The sequence below is a fragment of the Rhodofomes roseus genome (assembly GCF_022264815.1).
Source record: "Rhodofomes roseus strain CIRM-BRFM 1785 chromosome Unknown C8Q71scaffold_36, whole genome shotgun sequence".
In the NCBI taxonomy this organism is placed as follows: Eukaryota; Fungi; Basidiomycota; class Agaricomycetes; order Polyporales; family Fomitopsidaceae; genus Rhodofomes; species Rhodofomes roseus.
The window spans coordinates 181,280-194,324 of NW_025952992.1; the positions used below are offsets into that span (position 1 = coordinate 181,280).

At 57.8% G+C, this 13,045-nt stretch overlaps 5 protein-coding genes across 5 annotated transcripts; 3 read left to right on the forward strand and 2 right to left on the reverse strand.

Moving 5' to 3' along the window:
* Window positions 1-37: 37 nt before the first annotated feature.
* C8Q71DRAFT_863058 (uncharacterized protein) lies at window positions 38-1,674 on the forward strand (the record flags this gene model as incomplete). The annotated part of the gene is made up of 3 exons (XM_047928115.1): window positions 38-223; window positions 280-289; window positions 383-1,674. The coding sequence occupies 3 exons, from the start codon at window positions 38-40 to the stop codon at window positions 1,672-1,674; spliced, it is 1,488 nt and encodes a 495-aa protein (XP_047773122.1).
* Window positions 1,675-2,795: 1,121 nt separating this feature from the next.
* C8Q71DRAFT_789454 (ribosomal protein L23/L15e core domain-containing protein) lies at window positions 2,796-3,924 on the reverse strand. Its single transcript, XM_047925261.1, has 5 exons — window positions 3,678-3,924; window positions 3,434-3,629; window positions 3,231-3,380; window positions 3,105-3,174; window positions 2,796-3,053 (listed from the first exon to the last, which is right to left on the reverse strand). The coding sequence occupies exons 1-5, from the start codon at window positions 3,718-3,720 to the stop codon at window positions 3,039-3,041; spliced, it is 474 nt and encodes a 157-aa protein (XP_047773123.1). The 5' UTR covers window positions 3,721-3,924; the 3' UTR covers window positions 2,796-3,038.
* Window positions 3,925-4,205: 281 nt separating this feature from the next.
* On the forward strand, window positions 4,206-4,925 carry C8Q71DRAFT_789458 (uncharacterized protein). Its single transcript, XM_047925262.1, has 2 exons — window positions 4,206-4,387; window positions 4,434-4,925. The coding sequence occupies exons 1-2, from the start codon at window positions 4,363-4,365 to the stop codon at window positions 4,874-4,876; spliced, it is 468 nt and encodes a 155-aa protein (XP_047773124.1). The 5' UTR covers window positions 4,206-4,362; the 3' UTR covers window positions 4,877-4,925.
* Window positions 4,926-7,925: 3,000 nt separating this feature from the next.
* On the forward strand, window positions 7,926-10,105 carry C8Q71DRAFT_863060 (uncharacterized protein; the record flags this gene model as incomplete). The annotated part of the gene is made up of 8 exons (XM_047928116.1): window positions 7,926-8,027; window positions 8,084-8,300; window positions 8,352-8,499; window positions 8,552-9,164; window positions 9,220-9,379; window positions 9,465-9,754; window positions 9,811-10,003; window positions 10,059-10,105. The coding sequence occupies 8 exons, from the start codon at window positions 7,926-7,928 to the stop codon at window positions 10,103-10,105; spliced, it is 1,770 nt and encodes a 589-aa protein (XP_047773125.1).
* Window positions 10,106-10,383: 278 nt separating this feature from the next.
* Window positions 10,384-12,683, reverse strand: C8Q71DRAFT_397305 (uncharacterized protein). Its single transcript, XM_047918307.1, has 5 exons — window positions 12,606-12,683; window positions 12,313-12,546; window positions 12,103-12,257; window positions 10,829-12,047; window positions 10,384-10,777 (listed from the first exon to the last, which is right to left on the reverse strand). The coding sequence occupies exons 2-4, from the start codon at window positions 12,410-12,412 to the stop codon at window positions 10,848-10,850; spliced, it is 1,455 nt and encodes a 484-aa protein (XP_047773126.1). The 5' UTR covers window positions 12,413-12,546; window positions 12,606-12,683; the 3' UTR covers window positions 10,384-10,777; window positions 10,829-10,847.
* Between the last annotated feature and the right edge of the window lie 362 nt (window positions 12,684-13,045).

Here is a 13,045-nt window from a genome sequence, read left to right on the forward strand (position 1 = left end):
AGTCGGCGACGAGCTCGTGGACGTCTGTGACGCGAGGATGAGCGTCGACTGCGTGAGGAAGCTCTCCGAGTTCGCGGAGGGCGTGATGCGCGAGAACGAGGTCGTCGACGTGAGTGTCGAGAGCGACGTGAACGAGAGCGACGTCGAGCTGTTCTGCGACGGGAAGCTGATGATTGCGGAGCTCGTGATGTTCGCAGAGGAGGTCGCGTTCGCGGCACTCGAGGTGATTGTCGCAGAGCTGTGTGCACATACTCAGAACCCGAACACCATTAATACCAGGATGCGGAAGGTACTCACCTAGTACCGTTGAGCGACGTCACCGTCGTAATAGCGCTGGTCGACGTAGTTGTGATAGTCTGATTACCCGATACCGTCGTGATAGTAGTCACACTGGAGATCGTCGTCGTCGCGTTCCCGATGTCCGTCGTCGTCGACGCGCTGGAGGTTATGGTGGCGTTGGCCGAGCCCGTGCTCGACGCGCTCGCGGTGCTCGAGGAGCAGCCCTCACCGATACCGAAGACACAAAGACCCGACGAAGTCGCGCTGGAAGATGACGCGCTCGCCGAGTCCGTAGACGACGACGTTGCACTCAACGAATCCGTCGTGGTCGTAGAGACGTTCGCAGAGCCAGTCGAGGAGGCCGATACAGTGGAGGAGGCCGAGTCCGTGGAGGACGAGCAGCCATCACCGATGCCGAGGATGCAGACGCCGGAAGAGGTCGAGCTCGCACTGGCGGAGTCCGTCGTCGTCGCGCTGGCAGAGCCAGTCGATGCGGTGCCGCTGCTCGAGTCTGTGGCCGTCGCAGAGGCCGTCGACGAGTCCGTAGCGGTTGCGGACGCGGTAGACGACGCGCTGTCACTGCTCGATGAGCAGCCATCACCAAGACCGAGGAGGCAGACGCCAGAAGACGTCGCACTCGCAGAGCTGGAAGAGTCACTCGCGGTAGCCGAGTCACTTGCACTAGAGGAGTCTGTCGCAGTGGTTGAATCCGTCGCGCTGGCCGAAGAAGCAGACGCAGTCGAGGATGCGCTGTCGCTGCTGGTCGAGCAACCGTCACCAATGCCGAGGAGACAGACCCCGCCGCTGGACGTCGCGCTAGCAGAGCTAGACGAGTCGGTCGCGCTTGAAGTATCAGTTGCACTGGACGAGTCACTTGCGCTAGCCGAGGAAGCCGACGCGGTCGACGACGCGCTGTCACTGGTCGAGCAGTCGCCGATACCGAGGAGACAGATCCCGCCGCCGCTCGAGGTACTACTGGGGTCAGCCGAGCTGCTCGCAGACGAGGACGACGCGTCCGTGGTGCTGGCACTGGCTGAGCCCGTAGACGACGCGACACTCGCGGTCGAGCTGGGTGAGGCACTCGCAGTACTCGAGTCCGTCGCGCTTGCCGTGGTCGAGGCAGCAGCGGTGGATGAGGCGCTGTCGGAGCTGCTCGAGCAACCAATTTCGATACCGAGGAGGTCCACACAGCCGCCAGACGAGGATGAAGCAGAAGATGAAGCGCTCGAACTTGACGCAGATGATGAGCCTACCGACGTCGACGTCGCGGGCACCAAGGCGGTTGTCCCAGATGAGCTGGAACAACCATCCGTTATTCCTAGGGACGGCAAACAAAGTCCGCCATTTCCTCCACCGGATGATGCTGGCGAAAGGAGTGTATGGTCAGTGATATAACTCTCCGAAGACCACAAATGACGAATCAAGGAACTGGACATACGTCTGCCCACGGGGGGCAGTGCACAAAATCAGACATACCGCATTAAGCGCCCACTGAGTGAACCCCGAAGAAGCACAGAGAACCGAACAGATGCCTCCACCGTTCATGGCGGAAGCAGGGGCCGAAATAAGATCTCGCAAGGGGTCGAGGCCATAGTTACGACCGCGGTGTCGGGGGCGACAACTGCAGCAGTCTGACAGTTCTGTCACTCGACGGCGCGTTTGCGAGACTCGTCATTGCGGGATCGGCCGCGCACAACGTGGCGGAAGGCATCGACGTGAAGAGCGATCAGTCGCCACAGCGGTGACACGACATAGACAGACAGCTCAGGCTCACAGAGCGAAAGAAACGAGGCGACTCACAGGGACCACCTCCAAAGAGACCACCATCCTGGCGGGGGTCAAGACCGGAGATCTTGTCCTGGATTTTGTGGAGCAAGGAGCGGCGGGCGTGCGAGGACTTCCAGGAGGAGTGCGTGAAGGCATGAGCGTAAGAGATCTGCAGGACGAGAGCGAAGACGAAGAGGCGGAGGGCGAGCAGACGAGAGGGGGAGGAAGAAAACATTGGAGGGGCGCGTGGTTACGGGCGAGGGCGGTGTTGCTATGCTGCGGGTGAGCGGGGACGGCGCGACACTGCTGGGAGAGCGTCCGCCAGAGGGAAGGAGCGTGGTGCTGCTATGGTGGGCAGGGACGGGGGGCGGCAGGCTGCCTGTGCGGACGAGGAATAAGTTAGACCAGAGGCCTGCGCGCGACTCGGATCCCCAGGCGAGCGCCCGCCCTTTGTCTTTATTTTGCCGCCAAGCCGGCGCTCGAACAGTCTCCGCCGGCTCGCACGCCCGCACTAATCAGCCTTCCCGACGTCGCTGATATTCCAGGCGGGCTTCAGATCGTCGTCGAGCGCGTCGCTGCCGGCAGCGAGCGATGGCTGCTCGGATTCTTACCGCCGGTGTGCAGGGTGTGCACTCGTCTCAGCGCCACGGCCTGCGCAGCCACACGCGACTCACGCGTTTCGCTGTTGGCAACGCGTCCGTCTCACTGGCAGGGCCATCTCGTATCCACGAGGATGCCGAAATTCTCAGCCGCGCTTTCGCCAGGGCCTCGACCCTCCATTCCCTCGCCACAACGTTCGCGTCTGATGTCATACAGCCCGGCGACAGTCACTTTCTCATGTAAGAATAGCATAGCTGGTTTCGTACGTAGGCATGGATAGATGCATACACAACATGACAACACCGGTTCGATGCAAGGAAGAGGAGGACAGGCAGCAATGCAGCGGCGCACACAGCCAGGACACGGAGGGAGGCAGAGATGCCACGGGGGATTTAGATGAAGCCAATCTGTCAATCCCAGTCAGTGAACATCACCAACAGCCAAAACCATCCACGAACCTTGTTCGCCACATCCAAGGCATCGTGGTCTGCTGTCAGGCGGACGTATGCCTTTTTCTTGCCATCGGGCCTGCAGAGCACCCGAGTCAAAATCAGGCATAGAGCATCCGACTTCGCAAGACGTACCGGATCAGAGTGTTGATTTTTGCGGCCTGCACGTCGTACAACTTCTTCACCGCGTCCTTGATCTGACGCTTGTTTGACCGGAGGTCAACGATGAACACGAGCGTGTTGTGCTCCTCAATCTGCTTCATTGCGCTCTCCGTGTTCAGCGGCCTGCCAAAATCCATCAGCCGTCTCGCCTTCGCATACGCTGAGGGAAAACGCACGAGACGATCGTCCTGAACTGGTCCATCCGCGGTACATGAGGAATCGACTTGCGGGGGTACTTGGGCTCGCGGGGGAGGCGGAGGGTCTTGGGGCGGTGGAAGGAGACGGAGTAGCGCACTTTGCGCGGGGCGTGCGCATGCGTGCCGTGCAGCGCGGCCTTCTTCGCTGCCTTGGCCTTGCCATCCTTCGAGGAGGCTGCAAAGAAAGTCAGCTTACGAGAGAAATGGACGAGTGTGCACGCACCCTTCGTTGCCTGCTTACCCTTGGTGCTCTTCGTGGGGGCCATTGCTGCCTAGTCTGCAGAAAGGAATGTCAGTACGCGAGAATATGGACCAAACACGGGCGGTGGTCGAGCGGGTGTAGCTGGGTGCTGCGCTGGAGTGTTCCAATCGCACAACGCTGCGCAATGGGGCGCACGACGCCTTCCCCATTCTGAGCGCAAGCCCGCTCCAGCCCACAGTGAAGCCCTCCTCCAGCAGCCCAACCCAACCCTCCCTCCAAGCGCCATCCACCCTCATCCAGCCGCACCCGTTGCAATCCACCCCTCCAGCGCACCCCAGCACGCCCGAAACCGTCCAGCATGCATCCCAGACACCCGTCGCCCACCGTCCATGCGTAGATTCGAGAGAATGGTGCTCACCTTGACGAATGCCGCCCTGTGTTGTGTGGATCGACGAGGAATGGGAGGTTTTGCGCGGCGTGGCCGGGGCTTGCCGAAAGCAGAAGGAGCAGGAGGCGCCGGTGCGACTGGGCGCCTGAGACTCGGTCATGATCACAATTGCCACTCCTTCGCTGAAGTCATTTATAACTAGCTAACTGCTCTCTGGCGCGAGACTGTAACGACATTCAAACCGAGGCAATAGGCGACTTCATTGCAAAGTTCGAAGAATCATGCACGTCTCATAACACTGGCTGTAACAAGTATGCCATGATTGGCATCGGATCTTGTATAAGTGGGTAAACATCACATTCAACAAACGAAACTCGCTGAGCAAGCAGGCTGCAGTATGATCTACTTAAGCGTTTCAACACAGGACTGCGGAGGCAACATGGGCTGGTGCTTCGCACTCTCGGCTCAAATCATCTTTCAACAAAGGCCCCCCCCCCCCGATGAGGACGAGCCTGCACCCAACTTCTCAGTGGCATCGACCTGCTTCCAGCCGTCATCATGGCGGTTGAACCCGCTCCAGTCGATCTCTTCCTGGAGGCCTTTCATCGCGGCAAGCATTCGCTCCTTCCGAATCCTAAAATCCAGCCTTCGTTCATGCTTCATAATCCGAAAAAGAGGAGAAAGTCCAAGCTCCGGGCCCCGGGCTTCGGGGACATTTACCTTGTGCGTTCGACTGGTTGACTCGGATGTCCGATTACCTTTCATGTACAATTCCCATCGCAACTTTATAAGTTTGCTCTCTACAGAGCGCACAAAGTCTCAGTCTGACTGACTGACGTATGTACGCTGCTGCTTCGTTGTGGGGCATATATCGATTGAACTCATCCGCCTAACGCCGGACGTGCCGCTGGACTAGTTGCAAGATGTCGACGGCATGACCATCTCGTAGTCGTGACAGCAGGTGGACTTATCTCGCTTCACTGTTCTCCATGCATTTTCATGAAGTCCGGCGGCAGACATGACCTTCGAACCGATACTTATCGTAGCTGCCAACTCAGCATGTCCTTCGACGCTGATCCAGGGAAATTGCCCTTGAAGAACACTGCCGAAACTCCAGTTCGACCATATAGCTGCACTGCGCTCTATTACGTCTATATGAAGAAAGAGGCATGTGGTCATCGGTCCCCTTCGTCGAAGCTATACACCGCTGTCTTGAACATCATCATGTCCGTAATATCCGGGACGATTGGAAAGCAGCTCCAAGAACCCACCGCGACGAGGTTGAAGGCTCAAATCCAGATATCCCGTAGTGCTTGTCCCTTCCCTTCGGTCTTGTTGATGTTGATACTTCGCGCTGACTACCAGGAGACGGTCGTACCCTGCCATCACGATCGCCGCAGCCGCTGCGTCGAGCATCTCGCATGGATCACCTTCCATTTCCGCGCGCATTCCACCAGCTCCGTAACATGACTGGGAGCGCGAACAACTTGAAGGAGTGTTCCCACTTACCGCTATGTGCGCTCGCTACCTGACTGCCGCGTCCGCTCACAGCCAGCTAGGCCGTGTCTCTCCTTCCATGATCACTACGTGGCCGACAACGAATACCACTCCAATTATACTCCGGCTCTGGAGGACACGAGCACCCTTCATACTGGATTGACCGACGCGAACGAAACGCGCGTGATCATCAAATTCACCGAACGCTACCTGAGGCTCAGGTTGTCCACCGCGCTGCGCACGTTTTGTTCGCATCGCCGTCTAGTGCGATGTCTACGAACTGATAAAGATCGTCACGGAGGACGAGATGGGTGAACACGAGCTTATGGGAGCTGTAGCCTAGGAATATATTGTTCCTCGCGAGGCCGTGGAGGATGTGGAGGGAAGGGTGCGCAAGGGCTTGCTAGATCACACGAAGAGACTATGTATTTGTGGAGATGTCTGCGACCGAGAGAACTAACCAGATCCTCGATGAATATTCACTGATGACGTTGGTGAACTGTACCTGTCGACGCTGCTATGCCAATGATATAAGTCAGCCTTGCGGTGCTCGCGGTCGAGGTCACCTTCTGGAGCTCTTGTCGGCTGCCTTACCATCTGAATGGGAACCACCGCCTCCGGAATAACAGTCAACTCCGGAGATCTAATGTACCATCATACGGCGGTCTATCTGTCAAATATTGTTAAGAAGTAAACGACCCTCAGGAAGTAAACGACCCTCAGGACTGACTGACTGGCCTTCTGACTTGGACGGTGGGGCTATACATTGATATTCAGAACGCAACCTAGCATGACGTACATCTCAATGAGAGTTTGTCAGATTATGATATTGTTGAGATATTATATCATCGCGCGTGCCTATTCACGCGATGGTCGACCTCCTGTCTGCGACACGGAGACGTCAACGAGCTGCCTCGGGGCGTGCCTCGCGGGCGGGAAACTGTGCCGCAGGGCTACATGGTTGACGTAGAAGGTTCAGACCACCTGAGAGCGTGGGACGACGCGGGATATGGCACCGCAGAAACGGCCCTGCCCCTCCGATGACCCCAGTGGGTGCTGCGGAGAACGAGCGCCGACGATGCTTCTGTGGTTCGAGTAAGTCAAAACTGATGGTTTAGCCAGTCTTGTGGACCCACTGCTTCGTCAGCTTCCGTCTCCGACAGGCCTCGGTAATCATGCGCAGCACCCTGAACAAGCACACGGCCCATATGTGGGCAAGTGGGGCTGCGCGATCGAGGAACTGAAGGACAATCATGTTGATCGATCTTAGCGTCCGCGTCGAGGAGCAGCAGCGGTGCTGCGGAGCGTAGAATGCCGTTCACTTCCGTGATACACCATCTCGCATCCGTAGCTGTACCGAGTCGGTGAGGCGCGCGGCGTCCCCAACCATGTCCACGTCGAGTGCGAGGGCGTGGCTCCTGAAAACAGAGCTCTCAGCTCAACAGTGGGTCCATGAGTGCAGTGAGTGCTCATCAGGATCGTCTCTCTTCTATTCGCTTGAGGTTGGTACGGTACGGTGGCCGGATGACGGCAGTTTCATCATCGCTGCGCGCGATAGCCTGCCAAGGCGTGCGGCGTGCCTCGGTTCGTAGGAGCATGCGCAGAGGCCTCGAGCAGACACGACAAGTTTGGCGCTTTTGCTGGACCTGGACTATGATCCAATGCGCAAGGATAGAGGCGCACGACGGTGTAGGACGAGTCTGAGGACAGTTGCCAAATGTAGCGGTGAAGGACGGAGTTGTAGCAACACAAGCGTAAACAATGTCGTGACTCGCTTGGTGGCGTTGGTTGTCGACCGCGTCCAGCTTGCGTCCAGCCATATGGCCTCTGGCAGCTGCGGGACCGTTCACGTTGCCGTTTCGCAATGCCTATCATCCAAAGTTCTTCTGGCGAGCAGTGATCATAACCGAGCCACACCTCGGCCTTGGTTGCGCCGTTTGATGCCGTTGCAGCTAATGTAATTGTACAGGATGCACCTTCCAACACATTTATCTCTATTCGGACTTGATTCGGACAGCCCGTTGCAGGGGTTTCACATAAACGCGGTCGACAGCGATATGCCGGAAAGAGGCTGGACATATCAATAGATTACAAGGATTCCGAGGAAGGTCGTACACCCAACACCTCACGAGCGCCGCAGCATCGACTTCGCGCACACATAGAACTGCGCGCTCCCGACACTCGGTCCCTCACCATGTGGTACACTCTGACCTTACGCTCTGCTGTGCACGGCTACGGAGTGAATGGCAGGCGTCCGATATGCTGATCTATGCCGAACTGGTTAACCTGACACCTCGCTGCGCAGGCAGCGCACTGCGGGCCCTTAAGACATGGCAGACTGCGTCTGCCCACTGTGAATTCAGAACTTGCTCTTCTATTCAGGCATGTCTTCCGAGTCCCCAGAGGCAGGCCCGTCCAACCTTGCGGTCAAACAGCGCAGAGCTCCCCGCGGTTCCGCCTGTCTCGGCTGCAAGCGACGCAAACATGTACGTGACTGTCTGTCATTGACTCCTCCCTGCACGCTGACCCGTCTTTGCTGCAGAAATGCGACGGCGGAAGACCAGTCTGTGGGCCATGCATCCGCTCCCACAGGGAAACAGAATGCGAATACCTCGACGGTCCACGACCGAGCCGCAAACAAGTCCTCGAAGACCAGATCGCTCGCCTTCAAGAGCGGGTGCAACAATTAGAGGAAGCCGGCGGGGGAAGCAGCCCCGGAGCCCCAGGCGACTCACCCGTACCTTCGCCTGCATCGCCTTGTCAGTGACTTTCCCACCCTGTTCACTTTACTATAACTGAGTCCTTCGCAGCCTCGGAAGGCTCCGTTCCACGATCACAGCCACAAAGGGATACTAGGATGGCAGAACTGTCAAACGCCTTCGTCCGACGCTCCTCGGGCAATCAAGGAACACCGCCTCAAACAGTCCCTGATCCCTCCCCAGGAGTGGTACGAATGATGTTCGTCGCGTTAGCTGGTCCCACTTGGCGCCGATGTTAATCCGAGTCACAGTGTCAATGCGTTCCTTGCCCACGCAGATCAGGTCGCCTTCTTCTTGCACCGCGCGCGTTTCCTGACCATGATCCAGATGGCGATGCAGTCTCCGTCAACACCGTCGGCACTACTCGCCCCGGCGCTTACGAATGCGGTCTATCTGTGGGGCGTACGCTTCGCGAACACAGAGGCGATGCTCGTCTACGAACCAGTGTTCCTGTCACGCGCGGTGCAGGCCCTCAAGCACCCGCTCGCGAACATGTCCGCGAGCACGATCATTCACACCATCCAAGCCAACGTCCTCCTCGCGAACTACCACTTCGCGATGGGCCGCATGCTGGAGGGCCAGCATCACTGCAACGCCGCGGTCGCTCTGGCCTTGAGCTGCCGCCTGTACAACATCCGGACGATGCAGGCCCCGCAGCGCTCTGGTTCGTTCCACGCCATGGACTTCGACTTGCCCCCGCCAAACGATGCCATTGAGGAGGGCGAGTGCATACGCGCATTCTGGCACGTCTACATGCTCGACCAGATGTGGTCCTTCGCGTGCAAAACCCCGTCGCGCTTTGATGCGCCCACTGGGCCGCTGGTCGACACCCCCTGGCCTATGGAGGCGGATGACTATGCCAACGTAGGCATCTATTGACTGGCGCTGTGATGCTTGGCTGACCCTAGTCAATCTGCAGGGCCGCTTTCCGCCACATATCATGGGCTCGCGCACTGTCGACGAGTTCCTACGCGGAAACCCGCAAAACGATCGCGGAGGCGCCTCCCGCGCAGCCCTTTATGCCAAGGCCGCCACGCTTGTTGGGAGGTCGACGGTGCTCTCGATGCAGTGGTCTTCGAGTAGGTCTCTGCCTCAGTCTCATCCTACGCGCGCTAACGACCATGTCCTTCTGACCTTCCTTTCTTGTACTTGCAAACGACGCAGCCGCCGCGGACCCAGAGCAGTTCGCTGCGGAGTTCGTGAATCTCGATAACCTAACAGATCGCTTCATTCACTCGCTCGCCCCCGTCGAGACCGCGCCCGATCAGCAGACCGCGAGCAAACTGCTGCTGGTACATACCCTAGCCTGCGTCGCGTCAATCCAGCTGCACAAGAGCTTCCGCGAGGGAGACATCCCGATAGCGAACAAGGACTACGCTGCGGCGTTGAATGTCACAGCAGCGCTGGACGCCATCAACCCCGCGCAGGTGTCATTCGTCAACCCCATCCTCGCTGTAAGTTCCTGGCACACTTCTCTGCGTGAGTGTTATTGACGCATGATGCCTTACAGATCCTATGGACGTCCGTCAGCCGAATCTTGATCGCTGAGATGGTTCGATTGCGCAGTTTATGGGCGTCGACGTCCGTACAAGTTGCACATAATGACTTGCAGATCGTCGAAGGCGAGCACTCCAGGGTCGTCGCGGCTCTAGCAACAATCACAGCGCTGATGTCGGCGCTGAGTCCCGGATGCCCGCTCATGGGTGAGTGTCAGCTCAGGCTCCATTGGTCTGTCGCTCATCTATCGACGTTCCGTAGCAGCACAGGCCTCGAAAATAGAACAAATGGTCGCACAAGCGGGTTAGCAAAGAATGACAGTTTATCTATTCTACCTTATGGCCTGCACCGAATGCATTAATGTGTTGAGTCATAGTCATTGCAACTCTCTTCATACGACAACAACATCGAATAACAGCTCAACGAGTAGCACAAGCAAATGTTCTGTACACCAAGCAATGAATTCATATCGCCTTCTCAGTGTCCGTCCGCATGCTGGCGAGATAGCGCTGCCACTGCGGCCGCCCGAGACAAATTGAAGTCAAGACTAAGATACGATATCCCGACGTGGATGTCAAAGTGAGTGGTCACGTCGATCAATATCGCTTTCATTCGGCATAGACAAGCATAGCATTTCCAAATATTACCTAGTCATAAGTACATACACACAACACGGTGATAACAAGCCTATACACAGCATGGTGAAGGTCGGACCCGATCTTCACGTGCACAGATCGTCGAAAGCAGGGTGCAGAGATCGAAAGCTATTGCATTTGCGTTGGGCGCGCCTTGCGGGGTTGTCCTATGTCCTATATGTTGACCCTGAACGCGTCTTGCGTCCCCGCAGAGGGCGTTGATTACCCCCACGCACATCAAGACTACGTCGGGTGCCGACGCGCTACGCGCGAACCGAGAGGTAAGCAGCGCGCTGCCAGATATGTGGCCCATCGAACGAGTTCGAGGGATGATACGGTTCCCCGCTGGTGTTGGATTAGACGCACGAAAAGGACTGGTATGACACGCGTACTCACACGTCATGTCAAAGTAGCATCATCCCCTCCAGCCAAATATCCTCCACAGCTTCCTGAGCCAAGTCGACGGCCCCGGTCCATGGTGGTCGGTTGGCTTGTCAGTGGCGGCAGTGGCACCATGCCAACGTGGGGTATCGTGTCGCTCCGCAGACGTATCGCGCTGAGCGACCTCCGTCTCGTCCAGCACGTCCGACGCCGAGATACTAGATCCGTCACCAGAGCTGTCGTCTAGTCCGGGTGGTCCGAACTGAGTAGGCCCAGAGAGAGCGTCCGGCGATTCACGGTCAACGTCCATCGCCTCGTCCGCAGACGGGGAGACGCATGTGACACTCAGCGGGGCCGGTGTCGTGAATCGGCGCCGTATCGTTCTCCGAGGAGGAGGAGGTATGTCGTTCGGCCACGAGTAATGGCGCCGGATCCTCTTGGTATCGCGAGGCGACTCGGAGACCGTCGCCCCCGCCTCAGAGAGCGAGGAGCCAGCAGGATCGTCTACGAGTCGCCGCCGTTTCTTCGAATCCGACGTCGACGCCGAACGCGAGGTATCTGTGTCATCCAGCAATGTTCCAGGCGGGCCCGACACATAGCCCGTGTCGGTCGAGGTCGGAGCCACTGGCGGGCGCCTGCACGAGGTGGGCGGGATATCAATAGGCGAGTCCCGCGAAGTAGAGACGAGAAACCTCTGTAATGGAGATGTGGTACATTTTTGGGTAGCGTCGCGCTGACGCCGAAGCTCCCTGCGCTGCACGATGTACTCCTCGAGAGGCACGGACATGGGCACCCAGTTCCGGTCGCGGAGCGTCCAGTCCGGCAACGCGTTCAAGTCGATTGAGTGCATGTGCTCGAAGTTCTGCGGCCAGCCCTTGATCCCGAAGTACGGCTCGCAGAGCCCACGGCAGTCAGGCAGAATGGGCATCATATGACCGCCGAACTCGGGTACGGGGAAGGGCGCGGAGGGAGCGGCATCAGGTGCGCAGACCTTTCGGCAGCTGAACCGGCGTAACGATAGGTGCATGTCGCGGATGGTTTCATTGGAGGTTCGGATATGGTCCTTGCCCTCGACGGACTGGAGCCACACCAGGGCATCGTCGAGCTTGGTGACCACGCTGTCGAGATAGCGCGTCATGTCCTCCATGACGGTGTGGAGCATGATGTACTGAGTAGAGGCTTCGTTGGGATAGGACACCGCGTACAGCTCCCGCTGAGTGTGAGCACATACTACCTACGCGCGGAAGAGATGTTAGACGTGGGATGCACCTGACGTGCAAGGCACTCACAATCGCAACGACATTGTGTAGCACAGTATCGTCGAAGAACATACAGATCTTTATCAGCATCCCTTCCACTACCCCGACACAACGACGCAAGACTTCAAACGCGTCGTTTGTCTGGCGACGATGATTCGTCGGCAGCGTCCAAGATGTCTCCTCTCCTTCGTCGCCGCACTTCAGTCCGACCAAACCACGTCACACGGACAAATGACTCACTCTCGCGGTAAAGATCGATCACTGTCTGGACTCTGCTATCTGCCTGTTCAGTCGTCAAGACTTGACAGGGGCTAAGGAGAACGGTGGGCGGCGAGATCATGGCCCAACACAGGGGCGAAGGGTCCAAGTTGCAAGGCCACCCAAGACAAAGGCCGCCTTATGATGATCGCCTGTACAATTACACATTCCCAGGCTCATCGGGCTGAGACAATTCGGACTGCTACCAAGGTGATCCTGGACAGCTCCGGTCAACATCCGAAGGGAAGAGTCAGAATATATTTGGGGAAACTTGCCTATTCGGGACGCGTGGGTTATGGTGCGCGGCCAGCCGCCGCGGAGACAAAAAGCAAGGAAGGGGCGTGGCGAGGACGCGCCCGACAGACAAAAGAGCTGAACATGCGGGAATCAGGGGAATCACAGCAATGTCACGATAGTTGCGAGTCTTCCTGAGGTAACAATAAGCAAGCGCTTATGCGACCAGCCATGAGTCGCTGATCCCAAACGTGGACAGCGGCGACCGAGGTTGAGTTCCCCGGCTGGAGATCGTCCCTGTCGTGTAGTGCCGTGAGTAGCAAGATAAGTGCTATGAGTAAGGTCGCAGGATCAGTTCCATATAAGAGTGGTCGTCCTCAGATTCCAGTGCCGCGCCGCGCCCATTGGGTTGCACACTCATACGACACCCAAGCTCCCCTGTCACCGATGGATTATACACCGGAGCCCATGCATAGGCCCT